The sequence below is a fragment of the Apus apus genome, chromosome 7, assembly GCF_020740795.1.
Source record: "Apus apus isolate bApuApu2 chromosome 7, bApuApu2.pri.cur, whole genome shotgun sequence".
Taxonomy (NCBI): domain Eukaryota; kingdom Metazoa; phylum Chordata; class Aves; order Apodiformes; family Apodidae; genus Apus; species Apus apus.
In genome coordinates this window covers 28,897,545-28,922,481 of record NC_067288.1, presented here as the reverse complement: position 1 = coordinate 28,922,481, position 24,937 = coordinate 28,897,545, and the positions used below count along the sequence as shown (strand labels likewise).

The following is a 24,937-nucleotide window of genomic DNA, read 5'->3' as shown; positions in this document are numbered from 1 at the left end:
CCAATATCAGCCCTGCTCCTGGATCTTGAATTACAGCTGTGGAACCCGAGAGTGACTGGTTCCTGCAGCACTGGTGGTGAGCAGGGTGAGGAGAGGGTTGGGAGCACACAGGACCAAGATGCCACCAGTCAGTGGTCCCTTACTTGCCACCTGCCTGTAGGGAACACTGTCCCATTTGCCAAGGCAACCTAGATTCATGGGTGTGTTGATGGAGGTGCTCAGCCCTTGTCTCAGGGGAGCACGTGGAGGGCAATGGCTGTGGACTCTGCAGAGGAACACCAGCACAGCCCAGGGCCCTCAGCTTTGGAGGGCTGTGCTCCTCAGACCTCCACTCCATCCCTGCCCAGCACACGTACACACACACCTGCACTTTTTACATTCACAGCAGCAGAAATTTGCTGTTTCCTTAACAATCCCCAAAAGCTCAATGCTTTAACATTTCCTCTAATAACTTTTGTCGGAAGCAGAGACAGGAAAGCAAAAGCCCTGATCTCTAAGCAGTGATGAAGCAAACAGACATGCCTATCATTACACTAACAATAAAAGGCTCATTATTACTTCTGGGGTAGCAGAAAGAACTATCTGTCCTTTAGCCAGTTGTCACAGCATCTCCTCTACTCTCAATATGGCAAAACGATTTTGAATTTGCTGATAAAATAGAGATGTTCATCTGATGCAGACAGCAGCCTTTTATACACACACATATATATGCATATGGGTATATAGATCATCTTCCTAGGGTCATAAACTTGAAAGTAGTTTTCAATACACATGTGGCCCCTACAAGGCATAAAGCAAATTATTAATAGTCTGTCACAGTGCATCACAGCTAGCATAGCTACAGATAAAATATTCTGGATTGCTCTTTAAATGCCAGCTATCCTGACAAAGAGCAATTACATACCTGCTCCAAGCAGAAGGTAAGTGGATGACTAGCCCCTAAGCCACTACACTGAATAAGGGAGAATCAAGTCTTAAGATTGAGGAGCAAAACGTAACTTCAACTTTCTCAAACAGTGCAAGAAGTTATTCTGGCCAGCTGTCTCCATTCCTGGAATATTGTGGAAAACTAGGACACATCTGTAAAGAATAAAATTATTGTAATTTAACATTTTTACTTGCCCTTCTGTTGGAGGTTTACTTTCACTACATATTTGGAGCAGCTACTGTTTAAACCAAGCAGACCATTTTGGAACAGAGCTATTATGCAAATAATCCATTCTGTATTCTAACTAAAAGCAATGCTTTGCTAGTCTGGACAAGACAAGATGCACAGTAGAGTTTCTTTTTAATATTCTTTCCCTGTGTGTGCTGTGGAGCAACATCATTTACAATGTAATGATGAGAGATACCTTCCTATCTAAAAATCAGACACTGAGGAATATAAACACAACTGCCTTTTATGGGCTAGTATTTGTCTTTCATTTATGTATTTAATGATTTACATTAAATATTTACATCCTTTTAACATATTTTTAGGTGCAAGTCATTGCAGTGATATTAAGTGTTCTTCAGTGACAGCAATATCAAGATCTACTTGCATTATCCTCTTAGCAAGTTGGGACAGGGATACCTGTGTGTGTAGATTTATACCACAGACATTATCTTCTAAGTTACATGAAATTACCTATCTGTAACACTTGAGCAAGATCAAAGATCACAAACAACAGCAGCCACCTGCACCATGCCTTAGACAATGTAATAACCTTAAAGCATCAAATCAGTATATTTCATGCCTAGCTTTTTAATGCTGTTCTCTGGATACCTGGCTTGTGTTGGAAGAAAATATCATACCTAAGAACAAATGCAATTTAAGGCAATATTTAAAGATTAGATTATCCTTCATTGCAAATAGCTCATTTGTTTACTAGCACATTGCTTTATTCTTGTATTGCCTCCTTTTACCATGAAAATGCTGAATATTCAGTTTAGATTCCCCAGCAGCTTTTTATTTTAGTCTAAAAACATTTACCTAACACATTCTTAACAAGCAAAGTGAAGAAAATTCAGCCATCTGTCTCTACATTACAATAACAGTTATGAAGGAGTAGATTATTCTATATAGCAAGAAATTTAATGCTAGGAATTCTTATAGTTTAAGCACTGCATGCTCATGTCAGTTTTGTATACAAGAATGCTGAACACCAATGAACACAGAAACAATGATTTATAAGCCAGCACATGACGAAATATTTTAAAGGTATTAGATGCATTCAATATTCCAATCATGCTATATGACCACGCTTCAAACTGAGAAAAAAAATAATGCTCTGTGCTATTATTTTCCTATCCCCCAACCCCTCACTAGTTCTGAATTATCCCTAAAAATTCTTAAAATGACTTGCTGGAAACAAACACAATATAGAGATAGATCCAAATCCTTACCTGGGAAACCCCCTTGTACCATTGCTGTACCAGCATGTACTTCAAGATATCTGCATTCCTGACAAACATTCAGGGCTGTAAGCAGCTCAAATCCTCATCATACACAGACTCAGAGCTTGTCTTTCTTCTGACGACCTTGGGCCTATTTTTCTGAGCTTTTTCTCTCCTTAAGGGCAAACCGTCTGTCTGTTTCTATTACGAGATGCCATCAATTACATTAATTTCAAGCTACCCACAAGCTCGCAGTTACATCTGCCAGCAGATGAAAGCTGCCTAGGAAAGTGTGCAGGGAGCAGCAGATCTCTGGTTTCCCCCATCTGACCCACCGATGCTGCTGTTTGTGCACTGCCTTACCCTGCTGGCATTCAACTGACATCTCCATCCCCAGCCCCGACTCACCTCAGAGGGTGCTTTAGATCCCTGGGAGCTGCAGGTACCTCCTGCTGACTGACCTGCTGCACGGCAGAGGAGCAGTTAACTGGAGTTATTTCTCTAAGCATCCTTTTTCAGGCAAACTACAGGGGTTAAAAATTGATTTCTCTTCATGAAACAGCTTCATAAGATGCATTATGTCCTAATGCTGCAAAGCCTGCAGTTTCCCAGCACTGATACAGGTTCATAGGGTTTGGGTCGGGGTTTTTTTTTAGTGTCACCAAACAAATCCAATCTGTGATTCTAAGACTCAAACTTCATCATAACTTGTATTTGACTGTAACTCTGAACAAGCAGTGTTAGTTTTACTGCAATGAGGGCTGAAGTGACACATTGAAGAGATTCAAAATCCTTCATTTAGCAATTAAAAAAAGCAAAGATGAGAATGTCTCTGTGAATTTATAAACATACTTAGTCATTTTGGGAAGTCCTCACTAATTCTTCCAAAATGCTGCATTTAATACAACTCAAAATACTCTGTTATTTTGTTAATGCCATTAATTTGTTCATTTTTAAAGTTCATTGTCCTTTCTTTAGAATATGTATCACAGCACATACAAAGCCATCTGTTCAGTGCATTATGTGCAAGCACACAGTAAAAAAATATGAGAAGTCCCAGCTGTAATTTTACTATTAATTCATCAAAAATGTAATTTCCTTTTGCAATACTTCAACAGATGATGAGAGCTGTGCATGTGATTCACAAAGAGAGTAAAAAAAAAAAAAAAGCCAGCTTAATAACAAAAACCCAGACTAAACCACAACCTCAAACTAAAATGACACCAAAATTGTAATCTATCCTCATGTGGTACAACAGCTTGTGAGTCTGCCCAGTATGTACAGCCCTTCTGGATCCAATATTAGGGCTGGTTACAAAACTTACATATTTTAGCTAATTATGGGTCAGAACAAGAATAGGAAAAGAAGATTAGCAGTATAGAGTCATATTAAATGGAGATTAACACTGAGTAAAAAAAAATGAAAAGTCACTGCTCCATTCATCTAATCCTGGCTCCTGCATGATCTTTGAAAATCCACTGTACTAAATGCACTTGTTACTATATTTAAGGCAATTAATTATTGCAATGACTATATTTTTTTCTTCAACATTTTATTATCATAAAGCTTGAAGCATTTTTTTGAGCTACATCTGACTCTGAACATCATCCCTATTTGCTGTTGATTGCAGTGACATCTATTGGAGAGGCAGCGTTTGGCTGCACAAGCTGCCTCACCTGAAGATCATGACGGGTTTTGGGTGTACACCCCAAAAAAGTTAGAATAAAATTAAGAACTGCTTTTCCTTTATTTTTGCACAGCTTTGCATGAAACAGATTCTAAGCAGTTACATTGCCAAGAACTATACTGATTTATCAGTGGTTTTGCTTTTAATAATCCTGGCATTCTTGCACAATGCCGATGATGGTTTTCCCACCTTCACCCCCAGCACTGCAGAGACACATCCTGAGGCCACATCTTTGCACACCCCACACTCTTGACCACACCTTCCACAAAGCCTCCCCTGAACTCCATTCCTTCCTTTCCTCCTTTGTTTTCAGTGAAAGCCACCATGCTCTCGTGGATATTACTGAGCCATGGAAGCTGCTAAAAGCCTTTGGTGTGATGGGGACACTGCTGACGTGCCCAAGAGCTTCCTAGCCCCAACCCTACTGAGGCAACAGGCAATGTGGGCTTGTCTGAACCAACCTTCACATGTACACACACACACACAGTGAACTCCTCTAGCACCCTTTGCAGCCACAGATTTATCCCACTGGGGAACGCAAAGTCGAAACGCTAGAGAAGTTTTAAAATCTCTTGCACTGGTAGAGAAACCACCATTCCTCAAAAAGCATTTTAAGAAGACAAATCATTGTGCTTTCTTACAGCTTCATTGATTTCTACATTATCTAGAAACAAAATAAAAGGAAGGGACATTATTATCCCCTTATTAGATAAAGTTTAACATCCCTGCAGACAGGAAGTCTGAACCCAGCAGCGTCTAGTCCATTATCTTAGCCACTTTTCACAATTTTTTCATCATTATCTATTTTTGTTATTTTAAACTTATTTGAAACCACCCAGATCAATCTCAGTCAACTAACTAGACACAAGAATTTACTGAAAAATATAATATAAACTGAAATTAAGGATTCCAAACTCTTTCAACAGTTGCCTTTTTACTTTTCATAGAATGTTTTTAAGGGCTTTCCTACTTAGCCTCTCATTGCTTCAACTCAATCACAAAACTCTATCTGAATTGCACAGTTATGAATGCCCTGAGGGAAACCTCACCAAACATTCCATTACAAACTACTCTGCCCATCCATTTCCTCTGCTTCTTTTTACTGCTAACCCCTCATTATAGCAATAAGCCACAATAGGGTGCACATTAGTCTATTAGCAGCTTCTTAATGCACACCTACAGCCATCCACCACTAAAGGGAAACACACCAATGCCCATTGATGCAGCCTGTAGCACAGCTGCTTGGAGTACAAAATAGCTCCTTTGTAGGCTCTCCCCTCCTTTTACTTGTTTTGATTACAAAAATAATAAATAAATCCTATTCAAAAGCTGACTTTTTAAGGTTTGGGAAGCCTAAAAAAAAAATATCCTTTTCATGGAGAGTGACCTCCTCCAAAATAACCCCTACGTGGGGAGGTAAAACTCCAAACCCGTGTTGGAACATTTTTGGGTCTGTAAGATGAAGCATTTTGAAGGCTCCTTTTGCAGCAGAATGCACAGGCTGCAAGTTTATTAAAAAACTATTTGAAAGTGTAAACTGAAAGGCTAAAACCAGGAAAGTCAAAGCAAAGAGTAAACAAAAGTCACATTACCCAGGGTTAGAGCTGAATAGTGATAAAGATTTGACAGTATCACTAAAAGGAAAGAAACCAAGAGGAAATACTATTTTCAACCTGCCTTCAAAGTCTAGCACCTAAGAACTTAGAAAATAATATTGGAAGTAATGGTGGTCCAAATGAAACTGAAATATAAAGAGGAAGCAGGTCTGAAACTAAGGGACTTGGGTGCAAGAAGACACATTTGGAAAAAAACACCTGGAACTGCTTTAAACTTCTTAAACAACAGAAATATAGAGGATGCCTGGAGTTTCTCTAAACCAAGAGCTGCCCAGTCGTTCTATCCCCAACAAGGATTAACTCTATTTGGATCAAGAACTACTTCTGGAAAGAAAAGGCAGAACATCTACACAAAATGACTGTTTGTTACAACTCAGCAATGGAAGTTACCGTTTCAGTGGTGGAAAAGCTGAAAAGAAAGGGAGAATTGCCAAAAGGCAAGTGGATTTAGATGCCACAGGGGAAATTAAATGAATGCCAAAAGGTTATTCAGCCACTTTAAGGGGCAAAGAGACAAAACATGGAGACTGTGAAGCAGTATGGATGGGACAGAAAGAAAGAAAAATTTTCTAAAAATGATAGGGATACTAACAGTGCTTTGTTTTCATTTTCAGTATGGGGAATGCTGCAGGACACAGAGACAGAAGATGAAAGCTTGGGTCGAAAGAAGAGGCAAACAAGGAGTAAAAATGTCAAGTGGAGAAAGTGAAGTATTTCTGGAGTATTGAAAAAGATTGATTAGTAGGTTCATGACAGTGCAGCTGTATTAATAAGAATGTTAAAAAGTAAAATAAAAATCCATCAGGAGCACAACCAGAGGACAGATTTAACAGCTGCCCCCTTCAAAATGCCAACTAAAGCCTTCCATGCCACTGGCACAGATTGAAAACTACAGGGAGTAAATGAGAGGATAAAGTGTGAGTTTACCTGAGCTGACACCACTTCCTTTCAAGTACCTGATCTTCTAAATAAGGAAGATAAGAAATCTAGTTCACATGTTCAGTGAAGCTCAGAAAATTATTAGTTAAGTTTACAAAAACAGTAGAATTAGTAGGAGGAGTAAGGAATTGATCAGTATGCAAATCAACAGTCTTAAAAGGCAAGTACTGGCCTGGAGATTTCTGGGAAAGGTTCTCAAGAATCAGAACAGAAGTTATGAATACCAAGTAGTTCATAAAGCAATATTGTCCTGGAATTTACAGAGAACACTTTGTTTTGCAAGTGATCGCAGAAGAGAGACTCTGGAAAAGCCTGTTTCACAGCTGCCAAGATGCTTAATATCCTTAAGTGCAGCTAGATCATTTCTAACCTGCTTTTTACTTCAAGGGTTGAGGTACAAACTTAGTTTAAGCTTCCTTAGCTGTTTTTTTATTTTAAAGAAACAGAATTAAGTGGGGAAGAATGAAATGGAAAATGCAGATCTTGGTTTTCCAAGATTCATGGCAATGATGGCTATTGCAAAACATTCAACTGCAGTTCATAAAAAGGGTGGAGAGAAGGAGATTTATCTGAATAGCTCTGTTTGCTGCTGCCAAATCCAGTAGGATTGATGAATTTAATATCAGAAGGAGCTTTACCTTTTCAGCTATTAGTCTCAGCCTGCAATATCATTAGGGATGGCTGAGCTGCTGAGAAATGACCAAGCCCATCAATAAGGTATTATTTCTGTGCAAAATATTAACTTAGGTTTAGCAAGCACTGAGATTGAGGCACATCCTAATTAGATACCTCAGGTGTCAGGCTACTTAACTGGGAATTATAACTTTAATAACAAGCTGAAATCAGTCTGCTACAATTGGAGGTTTACAGAGTTGGTTTGAAAGCTCATGATATATTCAATCCAACATGCACAGAGTCTGCAGTCAAATGCTCCTCCTCACTACCACTCTCCCACAGAAACACTGAAAAACCTTTTTGAGGTAACTGTGTGTTGTACTCCAAACAGATGAGATGAAAAACTCAGTAAGGGGGAGTTCTGGAAAAATCTCATTTTGTTCAAGAACTCACAACTTCTCCTTAAAGCAACAGAGGCAGAGCTGAACACCCTGCTTCTGTGCCCCCAGTATTGTTTCCATGAGAACAACCTTCCAAAATCCTTCTCATCTCCACCAAAGCAGCCCTAAAAGTGACAAACCAACCAAACTCATTAATTATCTCGGCTTCAATGGCACACCATTGCCAAGGAAATCAGCAAGAGCAGCTGGAAAAGCTTTCCCACCAGCAGGCCCCAAATTAGGAGCTTCCACTCTGAATGGGAGCCATGGCTGCTTCAAGGTCAAAAGCTACAACGGCATCTCTGCTTTGACTTACCCAGAACTAGTGCAAACAAAAACCACTCCAAGACAGATTATGAGAAAAATCACTGCAGAAAAAAAACAACAACAACAACCCAAACCAAATCTGAACAAAAGCCCAGATGTATGCTGATTTGGTACAGAGAGTATAGAGGCAAAAATAAAAAGTAACCAATTTTAGGAAATAATTTAAGACTGCTCTTTTTGTATTCCTAAATATTTTATGGGAAGATAAGCTATGGATAATACTATTCTGTTTATCCAAAGTTGTAATTAAAAAAGCTGTATGCTGGAATCTAAGTCCCACTGCCATAAGCTCTTAAGTTGCAGTGCATCCTACTCTTCAGGTCTCTACTCTTCCACAGTATTATCACAATTCACTGCAAAACCCAGAACTGAAAAATTGCAGAAGCTTTCCCAGAAAAGGTGCTTCAAAAAAAGGGTATCCTTTTTTTCCACTAGAGTACTGAAGCAATAAACCAGCAGGTGTTTGTTTTTAAAGGAAAATATTTTGCTTGAACAGCACTGTCTGAAATCAGCTGCAGCTTTTCTGGACAAGGACTGCACACCAGTGGGTCACAGCCTTCGCCCGCTCAACTACCACTGCAACAACAGTGAAGCACAACATCTGCCCTTCCCTGCTGACATCCCTGCCAAAGCCAGTCCTCTAGACATTGCTTAGACATTTTTAGACTGAAAATAAACAGAGCTCTTCCTGTACCTCTTCAGAAGAGCTGAGCTATGGGAGCCTGGCTGGGAACAAAAGACCAAGTTGCAACTCAGCAGCCCTTGGTAAGACCAAGGCTGAGGAGAAGATGCTATTGTCACGCTGAGCACTGCTTCCCATAACACAGGCAAGAAAAAGCAGATACATTTATCACAACCTGATTGTGTCTTCTCAGTGTCATCTGATGTAATGACTGTGGCACTACTCACCCTCTGTACAAGCATCCTCATCCTCCTCTTCATCCACACTAGCTTCCTCTGCATGCAGTCTTTCAAGCGCTCTGTAAGGAGGTGGCAATTTCATTGGAGGTGGAGCCCCATATTTTCTCTAAGGGATTCAAAGACAAATAGGTACATGCTTTGTAACCTCCATGCACAAGACAAAAATCCCATCGTCTACTGCACTGCATGTGTACACACACAGCACTTCACTGCAATGCTACGTTCTGCAGCATAGGATTTTACACAAGGAAACAGAACAAGAAGTGACACTGAACATCCAAGAAAGAAAATACAATTGTGCATGCACATTTACTTGTTGACAAAGTACTTGTGTATCATCACAAACACTTAATCAAGGCTCAAAAATAAACATTAAATTATACCTCCTCCCTCATTACAGACTCAACATCTAACCTGCCTGGTACCGATAAAAGTAAAACTTTTAAATATAAAATAAAAACCCAGTCTTCTTAGTGCATCTATGAATATTAGAACATAACAGTTCATTGCTATTTTGGCATAATTTTTAAAAAATATTTTCAATTATAACTTACAATAAAATTCCTTTACCTCACATAGATACAGGCAGCTCCTATAATGATGCATATAGCGGCGCATGGCCAGCATGAAGAATACGATCCAGCTCCAATGAAAACAGGCACTTGTCCCTCCAAGCAGCTGTTTTTATAGCTCCAAAGTAACTGGATCATGCCTTACTTTATTGTATGATTTCACTGAATTACCTTCCACTGTATCCCATGCAACCCCACTAATAATAGCAAGATGCACTTTAGCAAGGGAACACTGAGTACGAAAAACCATTAGAGCAACCAGAATGCCTGTAATTAATTTCTTCTATAGCTGGGAAATACAACTCAACACCCAAACATCAAACTCAGAACAAATTTTTCACTGTGTACAATGAAAGCTGAACCTGCACATGGATTTCTAAAATCCTGAGCCTAAATTTGGATAACTAGTAAACTGCAATGCAAGCTAGGTAGTAAATTTTGTGAGATAAGTTAAAGATCATCCCATCCATTTAAAAAGACATTACAGGAAAAGTGCTGTATTGAGGACAGCATAACAAGAATAAATTAATTCAGTCCAATAGTGGCAAGAGTATATAATAAGAGCACTTGGAAAGAAGACCCATGTTCTACATTACTGATCAGGTAAAGATGGAAAATCTGCAGCCCCACTTGCAGCTGCCTACGACAAATCAGTAGTATCAATATAATTTAGTAATAACTCACATACAAGTGTTGACCTTTTGGCTTTTTAAGACATTAAACATCTGTTAGAAAGTCTGTGTGAAATTATACAAGACACCTAAGTTTATCCAGCAGTTTGCCATGGCTCAGAAGGACAAGCTTGTCTCCTCATCCCAGGAGATCTGCTGAAAAGCCAGATGAGTAAATTGTGTCAGGGTACCCCTTTACACCATGGTTTTGTATTAACACAGCTCTTCCCAGCACACAGGCAAAAGCCCAGTTTACATAGCCAGCCAGCAAAATAATGTCAATATTTGGCTTGTCCAGAAGCAGCTCAATTGTTTTAAGTGTTTTATATAAATCACTTCATCATTTTTAAACAAATAGATCAATAGAGGAGAATAAACACCAACAAATCAGAGAAAACCTGCAGTGTTGAAAAGACAATTCATCATACAGGGACAGGCAGATTTTCCAGCTGGATGTGGCTGCTTTCAAACCAAACTCTTTTGTGACACCTTGAAAACTGGACTAGAAATATCATTGATTCCCCACAGGGACGCAGCCTAGTAATCCACTAACAGCAACTCTTTCCAACTCAGAGATGCCCCTACTGTAGCACAGTAGGACTGCTTTGTGAATCAACGTTCAAAGCTAAAAGGGAGCTACATATTTATGCACTGAAGCTCTTCTATATTCCACCCATCAGTTTACAGCTCCAGTAGATGAAAAAGGTTTGAAAAAGATTATGCTCCCTCTTTCACCTCTGAATGCTATAGAACGCAACACGCTGGAGTCCTGGAGATGAAAGGCAGCACACTGCAAGAGGATGAGTGCTTTTGAGATTAGAAATATAGATAACAAAACCAAGAAAAGGGGATTGTAACTGCTTCATTATAAGTATTATCCACTGGCATAAAAGCAGGACTTCAACACCTTTCTTGATTTTTTTGAATAACTGAGCCTCATAGCTTCTGTATCTGGCAGGATCTGAAAAGAGCCTCACAAAAGCTTTTGGAGGCAAGAGGGCCTTCTCAGTTACCCACCACACACCAGACAACAGAGTAGGATCAAATGAAAAGTTCATCCTACTGTTGGCATGTTAAACTGCACCAGGCAGAAGTTGTTGTCTGCACTACTTCTGTCTCTGCTCCTCCAGTTCTGACTCTCAAAGCACCTGACCTGCACTCACCAGCCAGCACAGTTCCCACAGAAAAACACCTTGGCCATCAGAGTAACCTGGCTGGGAAGGAGAAATTAATTTTTTCCCTTATTGGAGTGATTTGAAACAAATCCACTGGTTTAGACCAAACATTTTTTTCTCTTTTAAATCTGCTGTGAAGTTGCTTAAAAGCTCCTGAGCAGTAATTGCTTCACAATTAGCTGGACAGATCACTCGGTCATTTCCTTGTTTGACACAGGAACGGGAAACATAGGAGACTTGGTGGATTTAATTATCCTATAATATGATTTTACTGAATTTCAGACAGCCTCACATTAAGGATATCATTTGTGTACATGTTATTATTTCTCTGTTTCTACTGAACAAAGGGAATCAATTTGCCTCCACATGGAGCAAAGCAGGTACTTCCAGAAAGACACTAGGGAAGAGCTGCAATAAATACAGGGTTTCTGCACCCAGGGGAGACCCACAGAACATTTGTCAGAAACCTGCCTTGTGCTTGGCAGAAATATGGCAAAAATTACTTGAATCAAAGATAATTCAACAAAAACACTTCAAATTTCATTTCAGACTTTAGGGGGGGGGGGGGGCTTATTATAGAGTTAAAATGCATGCTATTATACCATTTGATGTAGTAAAACTCGAGTATAGCACTGAATGGAATAAATACCTTTTCACTCTTTTCACTCTTCTTTTCTTTGTCTGCTTCCTGATCATTGCTGACTTTGATTCCTTTAGGCTGTATGGCAGAAACCACCTGAAAATAATATATATTGCACACATTAAAAAGAGCATTATAGCCACAAAACAAACAAACATCCAAAAATTAGGGATTGACAACAATAAAGCTACTCAGTGCACTCTTCATTTTGCTCCACGTAGAAGGGTATTCATTGCATTGCAGTCTTTAAATGACTTTATAAATATTCTCTACTTTTTTTAGGCTCACTGTTTGATATTTAGCCCCATCTCTTCATTCAATTAAACATCACTCTGAAGTCACCAATAGGAATGTACATCCTTGACACTGAGCTCAGCAGGGACTCCTGAAGTGTCAGTTCTTAATTATTCAGATAGAGACCACTGTCCATGCACACATACACCTTATGAAAGAGAACATGTCTAGCTTCCACATAATATTCCTCTTTGCTGTTCTTTATTCTTTCAAGATGTGATCTATTCCCACTCCTCTGGCAGCACCTTATTTTGGTGAATGGGAGCTGGGCCTGTGCAGCACTGCTGAAAGGCTGTGGATGTCCAGTTTCCTACAGCTTACAGTTCAAAGCAAAACAACTCAAATTTCAAGTTGTCCCTCTTTCCCTTGATCTCTCTAGATTGGCCAGGAAAGTAATGGTCAGAGCTGCAGCTGAATACGTGATTGTTCTGACAGTCTTTTTGGATCTTTTCTGTGAAAAGGCTGATAGAGAAAAGGAGCCAGCTCAGTTATCATCACTGCGATTTTTGCCTTCACTGCTTGAGCATCTTCCCAGTATAGCTGGTGAAAGTCTTAATAGATCTTGAAAGAGTCCTTGGAGCACTGGAAAAATAATGGATACAGTTGTGCCAGATTTTTCTACAGTTGTCAAATAGGTCTCCTCAGGTCTACTAATCCACCATTGTCAGATTACACTAAAAGTACATAGAAGTCTTGGGAGTTGTGTGTGTACTTTGAGGCAGACAGAGTTGTAAGCCTTTTTTTACTAAGACATTAAAAGGCTTCTTGCCTTGGCCTTGCAGATGAGGAGAGGTCTAAACTTCTTGAAATTTAACTTCTTCCCAAATAACTACTTCAGGTCCCTTTGATGACATACTTTTACACAGAGTTGCTAGTGTGAATCTGGCTAATTTTAATTACAGTTTTGTTCATTTGGATAACTGAGAGTAGTTTTAGATTGTGAAATATGAACAAATTAAAACACACAGACCCAGACTTAATTACACAGGTGGAGAACTGACTTAACACCTAGCCAGCAGATTTACACCAGAGAAACAAGGTTTCAAATCAGGCCAGACAAGTAATCAATCATAAGCAGAAACACTGACAGAAAGGATGGACACAAAAATTGATGGAACTTGCTGAAAGAAATTCAGCCAAGCTTAAAATAAGATATTACACATTTATTAAGTTTTGGAATCAAAAGAGAAATAAACTTACTCTTGGTACGTTAGACAAACCCTGAACCACAAACACGACAGGATTTCCCGCATTCTTGATGGCTTCTACCGCTTCCTCGTGTGTGGCATTTTGGAGGTCTACCCCAGAAACCTAAAAAGCAAGGTTTATTTTTATTAGGTAGTTTGGTTTTGGCACAGAGTCCTTTCAAGTGATCACACACATTTGCAGAACATTTAGCATATCTGAGGAAGGTACCATATCTCTGCTCTGGAGACAGGCTGAGAGAGCTGGGGCTGTTCAGCCTGGAGAAGAGAAGGCTCCGGGGAGACCTGAGAGCACCTTCCAGTGCCTGAAGGGGCTCCAGGAAAGCTGGGGAGGGGCTTTTCACCAGAGAGGGCAGTGATAGGACAAGGGGTCATGGTTTTAAACTGAAAGAGGGAAGATTTAGGTTAGACATCAGGAAGCAATTCTTCACCATGAGGGTAGGAAGGTGCCCGAATAGGTTGCCCAGGGAGGTTGTGGCTGCCCCGTCCCTGGAAGTGTTCAAGGCCAGGTTGGATGAGACTTGTGCAGCCTGGTCTGGTGGGAGGTGTCCCTGGTCATAGCAGGGAGGTTGGAATCTGATGATCTTTAAGGTCCTTTCCAACCTTCACCTTTCTATGATTTTAAAAGCAGTCAAGAGAAATTATTTTAAAAGTATATTTCCATGATTGTTTAAGGAAAAGTGTATTAATTAGTATTAATAATTACAAGATGGCCATATGTTTCCCAAAGCAATCCTTCTAGATAAAGATATAGGGATAAGATTGTCCAGAGAACACTAGATATAATAGTAGGTAAAATACAACTTTTCAGATTTTACCTGTTTGTGAACTAAACCTGATTTGAAATAATTTTCCCAAGCTTCACACACAACTCTAAAGCACAAACAAGAACAGCACTATCAGCTTGGGAACCCACATTCTGCAGCATTCATTTGGTGAAAAATTAGTAAAAAAACCAGCACAGAGCCAGAGACTAGAGCCAGGAACGGCTTCCTCCCCTACAGAACCTGCCAGAATCAAGGGATTTCCCCAAACAGTAGTTAATCAGACTGTTGACTATTCCAAATTAATACACACAAAGTAACAGACCAAATTTCAGTATGAAGAGCCTGTTGTTCTATATATTGTAACTTATGCTTATAAAGGTATGGTATAACTTATTACTCACTCATATGGCAAGAGGGCACTCATTTTTTTCATTTCCCCAACAGTTAACAGGACCTATCTTTTTTTAAGGTCTGACCATGGAGCTTTTTTAACTTTCTCCTCTATATTTAAGAAAAAGCAACACCAAGGGTTTCTTTGGTTTTCCAAACACATTGTCATCAATACTTCATGAAGAGGTGGTGGTATTTTGTCTCTCCCTTCTCCAAAACCTGAGTTAATCTTTATTTCTTACAATAAAAATGTGGGTTTATCTGCATTTACCTCAAGGATTTTATCTCCAGTTTTTAAAGCCCTTGTTCTTCCTGCTGGGCTGTCTTCCAAAACTTGTTTGATAAAGATCCCTTTAAGTTCTTCTCCATTCCTCAGGCGCTTTATGACAGTTTGTCCACCAACAATACTGATTCCAAGAGACACATGAGGGTCTCTAAAGATCTCAACACTGAAAAAGTACAGATAGTTTCACAGCTTGAAACAGGGTGTTTGTGGTTTTTTTTTAAATTATAAAGGCAAAGCCTTAAATAACTGTAAATTTCTGGTCTTTGAAGAAGATTTAATAAGGGGATAAGGCCAGAAGCCTAAGAATGGTCTCAACAGAGGTGGCTTTTACCCTGAGTAGACTTCACCCAACAAAAAGAACAAAATCCTGCTGCCCACCCCAGCCCTTCCAATAGGCTTTTATTTCAGAGAAAGTCAGGGTAAAACAGGCAGGTCTTCAAGTAAGCACTCATCCTCTTTCAGTTTGAGGAAATTGCTGGGAAATGGCAAATATTGCAAGAGGCACGCTGGACAAACAGTAATTCAAAGCCTTTCATACAACTTTCTGAACACTGACTTTAGTGTGTCAGAGATGCCTACTAATCAGCTTAAGCAACTTTTCTGATCATATTTTATGTAGGACCATAAAAACAATTCACCTAAAAATGTTAACAATACAATGAGGATGTGGCTAAAACTTGGCTGGGCAATCTGGAATTCTGCCATTAAGTTTAGCAGAGAACCCATGGAAAAGGAGACAGCAGCACTATGTGCATTGTTCACACCTAATAGTTATTAAATGAGCAAGAACTGGTAGGTCATCCACAACGTGAACCCACCAAGCTTTCCCAAGTCAGCTGTATAAATAGAAGACGTGGTTCTGTTGAACATCTGTTAAAAACTCACTGTATTTAAGAAAGCTCAGGGTAGACAAGGACCTTAAAGTTACTGGCAGAGGAAGGGAGAGGAAAAAAAATCCCACGAGAACTAATTTGGCTCATAGAAAAAAAGACATAAGGTAAATAGGAAGAAATATGTAATCAGATGAACGTACGTCCGTGGTGGTCCCCAGTGGCTGAAGTTTGGTGTTTCTTCTCCTTCTCCTTCTTCTCTCTCAGGTAATTCACTAATTGGAGGCAGAGAGAGAGGAGGTATAAAAAATAAAGAAGGCATCACCCATGCCAGGTCACAATTCCTTGCATGTTTTGTGTCTGGCAGTGAGACAGCAATGCCTTCTCACTCTGTCCAGTTTAAACCAAATGTGTAGAGTCAACAGACTAGACAGGAATTTTTGTATTTAGGTTTAAATGTACTTGAGGAATGCTCCAGAAATAAACATGATGGGCAGAGCAAATTTATAAGCTGCTCTGTGATACACAAATCTGTGCTGCATTTACTCATTTGAAAAGAATATTTAAGCAATTAACATTTACATTCTGATATATGTGCTGTGATTCTTATAGAGGGATATAAACATGATAAAACCAGTCTAGCTGACCAGAAAGCAGATCATGATGGAACTGGGAGAACAAATCCAGTGTATTCCATTAAAGACCCTAGAATAGAGTGTTAATTAAACTTTTATACTATACATGACTCATCTATTCACAGAAGAGGAATGGAAGCATGCAATTGCATGCCCACACAGGAAGGTTGAAACAATACATCCTTGCACACATTTTCTGTGGATCATGAGAGCTGTAAATGCTACTCTCAAACTGCAAAAATGAATAGGATGCTGGAGAAATAATCCCCTGACCTTACTGTTGAGCTGCTTTCCCTGTGAGGGCAGGTTACAGATGAATTAGGGAAGTGCTGAGAGTTTGAATCAACGGGCCCCAAAAGCAGATCCACTAACCACTCACCCAGATCTGGTGGGGGAAGTAGAGGACACTTGACAGCTGTGACAAATACCAACCAGTGCTAGCTCAAGGCTCCTCAGCAGCACTAGACAAGACTAAAATTCCCTGCACAGGCCTTGCTGAACTACTCTTCCCAATGGGAAGAACAAAGGGAAAAAGAGGACAAAGCTGTGATAAGGAGCCAAGGGGAGAGCTCCATGATCAGTGCTGCTGGTAAAGGCTATGTCCCTCTCCTCCAGGCTACATCCATCCTCCCCTCACTGTGGAGTAAGTGAGGTATGTGGCAGAGCCATTTGCACTTTCCTGTCCCAGTGCTGAGGAGAGGAAAAATAGGAAGTGAGGATTCCATAAGGTTGTAAGGCAAAATTCAGTTCCTTAGGCAGAAGGCACAGAACTGGCCATCTATGTACATCCTGCTGTTTCACACAGCTTGTGATGATTAGCCAGCTAAGTAAAGCAAGAAGGAAAATTAAGAGCATCAACTGAAAATCATGTGAAAATTGATTTTTTTCTCTATACCTGTATAATGCTGTTCTAGACTGAGTTAAGGTGGTAACTCTCCCAGATTCCTCGTTCTTGGAAAAAACATAATCCTCTCTTTTTAGTTCTTCCTTTTCAGGAGCTTCCAGATCAACAGCAAGTTCACGTTCTTTAGAGTCACTCTGAAGCTTTGTACCTGAAGAAGAAAAGGTGTGGATGTAAACTGCTTCCTGTCCCTGTACCTACTACCAGTTATCATCAGATATAAACCCCTTAGCTCAACTAAGATCAACTGTTTTGAGCCTGGAGAAATTTTCATTTGAATATTTTATAATTTGAAATAATTTGTGTTTCAGTATAAAACTTAAATTTATAAATATAAGGTAAAGAAAAAAACCTCTTACAAACCTAAATCCAGGTTGCTTTTTGACAGGGTAGTTTCAATATCAAATATGTCTTTTTGGTAGCCACTGTGTGCTGTGGTTCCAGAAGACAGGGAACTTACACTAGCATTTTCTTCACACTTCATAGAGGGAAAAAACAAAAGTAATTAAAATTAGAAAGCAATGGTATCAACTCATACAGAGGTATGTGACAGGAAAATTGATTTTTACAGCAAATATTAACATTTTCTCAATGACATATTTATTCAGGTAACTATGAAATACTAACTGCTCATTTATGCACTATATTAAGAAGTGTGAAAAGTGTTATGTGCAATTGCAATATAAAGCAGCTGTATCTATCTACCTGCCTGTAATTCAGACAAGTTCTTTACTCCTGCTCATTTGTGGTTTTTAAGTGACAAATGTATAAATGTAATACTGTGCACTCTGCTATACAAGTTGTCACTAGAAGCTGCATTTTAGTCTTTTTATGTACATAGCACATAAGGGGAGAAGCCAAATGAAGCCTGAAGTTCTCTGTGGCTGTGATATTACATCCTTTTCCACTTCAGTTTTTTCGTATAAAAGCACACATCTCAGAAGCCAGTGAGTGAACAAAGACTCAGAAGGATAAAAAATTCTCAGAATACTTGAGGAGGACACACAAATCAGTTTCACAATTTACATGAATCTCTGTCTCCTTTTACTCTTCATCCACCAGTCTGCTTGTTTCAATTGGTTCCACCATATCATTTGTCACTCAACTGCACTATCACCTGGCTAAAGTGATTTGCATTAAAAATGAGGAAAAGAGAAAGATTCTTCCACTGACATTGCTGCTGAAGCCCCTGGACTAGTAAAACCATGAACCATTCTGCTCTTACTGACATGCACCATAAGAGTAGAGCTTGCAAAAAAGAACCAAGCCCACAAGTCAGAGACAGGAAAAAAGACTCAAGTACAGGACGCCTGTAAATCCACCAACCAGTGCATGTGTTTCATTCGAGCAGTTAAATACACAGACACTAGAGAACCAAGAGAAACTTCTGAAATGTACAAAAGGACAGACTGGTGCTCGCTAGAGATACCCAGATCTCATCTGGTAATTAAAACACTAGAAAGACTCCTTACAGAGTTGAGGTCTGGAATTTGCCTTGAGATACGAGTCCCCTGGTTAGGGTACAGCACTGAGACCAACCCAACATTCCTTACCATTTGATTATTTTTGAATGGATATTCCAGGGACTGCTTTGGACTTAAGTTCCCACTGGATCTTAAGCCTTGTATTTCACTAGTCTCAACTTGCATTGCCCATCGTTCTATATTGAGGTTCCTCTCTGAAGGTGCCTTCTGTCCACCTGATGCATTATATTTAAACAAGTCTGGATCTTCTTCGTACTCATCATCCACCAACATTTCCCGTTCTTCATCCAGATCTTCTGTTCTGGGTTTCAGAAATTCATGCATCTCCCAGGACTCCTTCTCATACTCATTGTCATTTTGAGCAAGCTGAAATGATCTTCCCAAGCCCAAAATTGGTTCATCAACAAATTCTTCTTTAAAAGGTGTTTCATCTCTGAAACCCTGCACAAAATATTACAGGAATACAGATTGTTACATTATGTTTCTTGCTAACTCTATGATTTTCCACTATGTTTTACGTTAGGCCCATATTAAAAGCACATCCTGATTTTTAAACTGAAGATCTTCTACCTTTTGCATTTTCTGAAAGAAAATGCACTCTCTGACATGATTTTAACACCAAAAGTAGATACTGCAGGTTTTTTTTTTTAACATAAAGACATTTAAGGCACTGCAGTCATTACAAAAACCACTCTGGTAACTTGGACTGAAGTTAGGGAGTCAGAATTATTAAATAGCACTGAAAAAACGAGAGGAAAAGGTATATATAAATGCAGCTAAAGTATCTCTGTGCTCCAGACTTATTTGCTGTTGCTTTATGAATGCATGTACATTTCTTACAATACCATCAGTTAAATAAAAAACAGCCTGAGAGTTGCTTATGCAATAATATCAGAAATAAAAGAAAACCAAAACAAAAGCCTCTCATTTGTCCCTCCCTTAGTTATGCCATGCAATATTTTAGCTTGGAGAGAGGGGAAATGGGACAACCCATAGCCTCAAAAGAAAAAAAAGACACAATTGACTGCTCATTATCTAATACCCATATTGTTTTAAAGAGAACTTTCTACTGAATTCAAACCACAGAGCAACAAGCCAAAAAACTAACCAAACAAGAAGAAAGGTATTAAAACCCACTCTGAAAGATCTCGCTCAACTGTTTTCCTGGGATTTGTGACATGCCTCCACAATTTCCAGTGCTCTGTGTTTCTCCTAAATTGAATGGAATGCAATTCACTGGCTCAGGGTCTGCAAAGGTACCTGAAATTCAACACCTTGCCCTGCTTCCCACACACAGAAAGCTTTTCCTCTCTCTTCTTCAGGCCACCAAGTACAAATGCCCAAACCCCATCTTCAAGGCACTGAAACCCCAAACACTAAAAGCAATCTACAGATTCAGGAGTCCTCAATAGAAATGTTTTTCTTTCTGCTTCCCGCCCCTTCCCAGGCTCCCCAAGGTACTTCACCATTTCTGACCTTTAGAGTCAGAATCCTGTTAAGTTTGTATAAATGCAGAAATAAAAAAACCAAAACAACAACCCAGAGGCTGCCAAAAATGTTTGTGTTGTTCAAATGAGAGGCAGAAAAGAAAACAAGAGCATAAGGAAACAATGCAGTAATAGTAGCTGGCATGAGAGCAGAACATTAGCAATCTAGAAATTAGCACATTTTTCATAAGCATTAAACATTCCTTTCACCTATTTGACCTGTGTACCTCAATCTCAAAAAATACCCAGTCTGAAGAGATTCTAATTCTCTCCATCTTTACTTCACTTCCCTTCACTGCTGCAGCATCATTCTCCAAACACTTCTGTGAGAGGCACCAACTGCACCATTGGATACAAGAGCTGACGTAGCTCAGGACCACACAGCCATTTGTGGGGCCATCTCCTGATCTAGCACTTATGTGTAACATCACTGGCTGCTGCACTGCAGCAGTAGCTGCTACCAATGGAACAGGGAATACTGCAGACCTGACAGTAAAGTCTACTGTCCTGGCATATCAAATCTTCACATTCCCTTATTTATTTTATTTTAAAGCCAGCTTTGTCAGCACTATGCTAGTGCAGAAGGGTGGAAGCCATCCTGACACACCACTCTTGGCTCTCATATGAGCAGGTAAGATAATAAATTGATGGAAATTGCTCTAAGCTACTCTCAGTGCTGTCATACAGAAGGTAGAACAAAATACAAGCAAATACCTGTGTATTTTGTACAAATTCATCACTCTGGTTTCTATATTCAGCAGGAACTTTAAGATAAGATGCTTTATTTAAAGTAAATACTTATTTAAAAATCTTAGCAACATTAGTATTATTTAGGAAGCAGAGAACCAATCTGAGCTGGCAGAAGACTTAATTCTCTGCCAGAACACTCCCTAAGCACCCAGAAAACAACAAACTCCATTTTACAGCATGAAAATCAGCAAATATCATGTCCAAGCTGATTTCTACTTAGCACACCTACATCTACCCTGTAATATTGCTGCTTTTGGAGGTTCTAATATACCATTTCAGCACTAAAGATACGTTTGCATCCAAAGACAGGTTGACATGTTTGGCAACAAGAAAATCTAGAGCTTAGTTTTATTACTGTGTTGCAGTTCTGGATGATCCTTTACGTATTGTCACTTCTGATCTAAAAAAATGCATTTAGCAATGTAAATTAATAGAAATTTTGCAAAGCACTTGAGAGCAGATGAAAATTCAAAAATATCCACATCTCCCTCATTCTACACAGGTCATTGCTGAAATATTATTGCCCATTACCCTGGTATCTGAATTTCTCACCATCTTTGGTGACTCATCTTCCCACAATAAACAGAATTATTTCTTAGAAACTAAGAAAGAGGAGAACTGAGGAAAAGAGTAAAGAAATCACTCAAGACCACATAGGAAATCTAAGAAGAAGAAGAGATTCCAAGCTTGCCTTACATACCAGACTGCTTTGTTTTGCTTCATTATAATAAAAAGTGTTCTGCTTCCATTCCTTACTTCTTTGCAAAGCTGAACCAGCTACTTATGACTAACAACACAGCATTCCTATTTCATATCCAAGGTAACCCAAGGTATTTTAATGGCATAATAAATTTGATAAGGCAGTCTGGGAACTGCATTGGTAAGTGCTATGCATATGCTTAAGTGTTCACAATAAACTAGTATACAGTTAAGAGTCTTTTTCAGAGGAAATCCAGCCCGGAGTCTGAAACTAAAGTCTTATTTGAAGGACATACTGTGGTTTTTTTTTACTTTAAAATGTTTCCTGTCTGTGTACACTTAAGCTGAAGCAAAAGAGTAACCAAATACCTGTGGCGCTTCAAGTATTATTGAGAAATTAGTATTATCTGTTGGTTCTGGAGACCCAGGGCTGGTTTTAATGTTGCTGGAATCCACAATGTGCATGGTCTCCTCCTCTTTGCTTTCTCCCTAAGAGAGGCAATAAAAAAAAATACAGGAAAACAAAACAAAATAATCCCATAGTTTTCAATAAAGCAAAAGGGAGAGGGAGAACAAGCCATTAGAAAAGAGATGGGGAAAACTTTCAGAATTATAAAAAAGAGGTCATAAATGGAGGAGACAAAGACAATAGCTTTTATTCTTTTAAGATATAGTACAGATACAGTAAAAAATAGATATGTAGGAAATAAGGAGAAATACAAGGATATTAGTAATGAGAGATCACTTTTTAGAAAAGGAAACAATATATTTAACAGCCTTCTCACATTCCTGTTGCACCACTCCTCTACCAGTTTGAATTACAAGCACTTTCTATTAGATGGTGCTTTACTTTAATTAATTTTGCCTGGGTGCCCTTGATGAACAATACTTCAGTGTTCTCAAGTCAACTACTGTCTGTTCCAAAGCCCTGGTTCTAGAAAAAGGAAATTCTACTTGAATTTACAGTCTTGACTTCAAACAGATTAAGTTTCTTTGATGTCAGTGCAGCTCAAGCAAGCACTTAGCAGTGTCTTAGAGTGAAATGGACTTCACCACATATTTAAATGATTTGCTGAATTGCTTGAACCACATTATACCTATGCATAAGGCCCAGCGTGCATATGTTTGTCCAGGCATGTCTTCGGATTCCATGTGGATGTTCTTTCAGGAGGAACTTGAGAACACTGGTTTTCCAGTCAGACATTTTGGACATGGAGCTGCCAATTCACCAGCTATCCAGGCTTTCTGGACATGTTGATGTGCATACATAGCAAATTAGTTGCTTTCCCCACGCATACATACTTCTACCCTGAATTTCATCCCAACCCCAAATAGAGCAACCCAGGCTACAGATGTCATAGAATCAAATAAAAGCTGAAAACAGTCCTTACCACCAAAGGCTTGCAGATTCCAAGAGAAACTGTACCTGGGGGCACAGATTTCAACACCTCCACTGCCTCTGCCAAAGTTGCACTATCCAAATATTTCTCATTCACGAACACCAAGCGGTCACCCGGTAGCAGCTCGCCCCCACGCTCAGCGACTCCCCCTGCCACCAATGAGCTGATCACAATGGCTGTTCTTGTTGGATCCAAGGGATCCTGGGGAAAAAAAAAAGAAAAAGAAGAAAAAGAAAAAAAAAGAAAAAAAAACAACAACAGTCAAAGACCTCAGAAAGATTATCCTTATTTTGACTATCTAAGGACACTTAAACACGTTCATCATCTAATGCTACAGACCTGAAGCTGAGACGTCCAAAAGGGCTGTCTACTAACACTGCCAAGGCTTACACTTTACAAAAAGAAAGGTTTGCAGTAGGAAGATATTCCATCACTTGCTTAATCCATTAAGAAATGTTAAGATCTGAAAGCTGACTGATACCCTGCCTGCCCTCTGCTTACATAAAGAGCCAGGCCGACCCGCAGATAGAACAACAACACTGGCACTTTTCCATGAGCCTCCATCCAGTCTGTTACGTGCTAACGTGACATAAAATAACCATTCTGCAGACCATTCAAGAGCTTCACAGCAGGAAAAGTGCTGTTAAAAGAAACCATTGCAAGATTAGAAATTTTAATTAAAAGTGAGATTAAATTAAAATAAAAAATCAAACCCAAGCCATTCAAGAAACAGCAGTATACATGTGCTATATTACTGCAGTATCTGCATGACAACTAATAAAGGACATTTTCTCCACCCACAAAGCTTCCTTAACAGGCAATACAGGGGACAGCAACAGAAGAGTAACTAAGATTATTGCTGAAGACAATAAACACTGTGGTGGTGAATACAGAGGACTGTGAAGCAGAAAAAATGCAGGTTGGAGAGACTGAAAACTAACGCAAAGAAATTCGTATCACTTAATGATTTTTTCCCCCAGTATTAGCCTTTGCATTGTGTCATGTACAATTTCTGTTGTGCATTCAGCCACTTAAAAATTCGTCCTCAATCCAATCAAATGATCATAAGTTATTATATACTGCCAGAAAGAGACTCAAAACAAACGTATAGGGGTTTTTTTGTTTGTTTTCTTGTTTGTTTTTTCTAAACTTAGAATTTCTCTCTCTCTCCTGTGATAAGGGCTCCTGAAGTTCAGAATTGCTCCCCATATGCACTGAGTCTTCACATGCATAATCATGTACTATTTTTCCCTTAGGACTTGCATCTTATTCAGGGCACAGGAGGGACAGAATGGGACAAAATCCAAATCACATGGACCACCATCAATTCAGCACCTCAGTGTTAATTTGAAAACAGGAATGCTTTTTAACTCTTGATTTTTATATAACTATACATTGCCTTCCAAGGAAACGTGTTTTGTTTTCTTTTTTTTTCCAAGCATGTGCAAACATATGAGGCAATGAATGTAATATCTGTAAATGGCTGAAATTAGAGCTCAGCAGGAAGAGCCACAAAGAACCTGAATTCAAGTAAATACATATTACTAATATTTCTCTCTTTTTCTGCTGCTTAACCCTACCATTTTATAATCTTCCCAAACATTGGGTATCCATATTTTATGGAAGAAGCTTCTTTGTGAGCATTATGTCTTGATAACGGAGCCCAGCAATCTCCCTGTGCTGCACAAGGCTGTTGTGCCTCCTGAGCCCGTGCCAACCCTTCAGAAATTTTTAGAAACAAAACAAACCCAAATGCAGCAAGTCCAGAAGAAGAAGAATCCAAAGGATTCCAAGACTATTAAAAAACCCCCCAAAAACCCCAAACAGAAC

At 39.2% G+C, this 24,937-nt stretch overlaps 1 protein-coding gene across 5 annotated transcripts in view; it reads right to left on the bottom strand.

Annotated features, from left to right (window-relative positions):
• The window catches only part of PATJ (PATJ crumbs cell polarity complex component), a 150,482-nt gene that overhangs the window by 75,453 nt on the left and 50,092 nt on the right, over positions 1 to 24,937 (bottom strand). For all 5 annotated transcript variants that reach the window (XM_051625062.1, XM_051625064.1, XM_051625060.1 and 2 more), the window contains exons 17-26: positions 23,099 to 23,308; positions 22,077 to 22,196; positions 18,841 to 19,212; positions 17,651 to 17,765; positions 17,282 to 17,438; positions 15,955 to 16,026; positions 14,907 to 15,084; positions 13,474 to 13,584; positions 11,989 to 12,075; positions 8,910 to 9,027 (exon numbers count right to left, since the gene is read on the bottom strand). In XM_051625062.1, the coding sequence (XP_051481022.1) occupies positions 8,910 to 9,027; positions 11,989 to 12,075; positions 13,474 to 13,584; positions 14,907 to 15,084; positions 15,955 to 16,026; positions 17,282 to 17,438; positions 17,651 to 17,765; positions 18,841 to 19,212; positions 22,077 to 22,196; positions 23,099 to 23,308 (1,540 nt within the window). The remainder of the gene's footprint in view (positions 1 to 8,909; positions 9,028 to 11,988; positions 12,076 to 13,473; positions 13,585 to 14,906; positions 15,085 to 15,954; positions 16,027 to 17,281; positions 17,439 to 17,650; positions 17,766 to 18,840; positions 19,213 to 22,076; positions 22,197 to 23,098; positions 23,309 to 24,937) is intronic.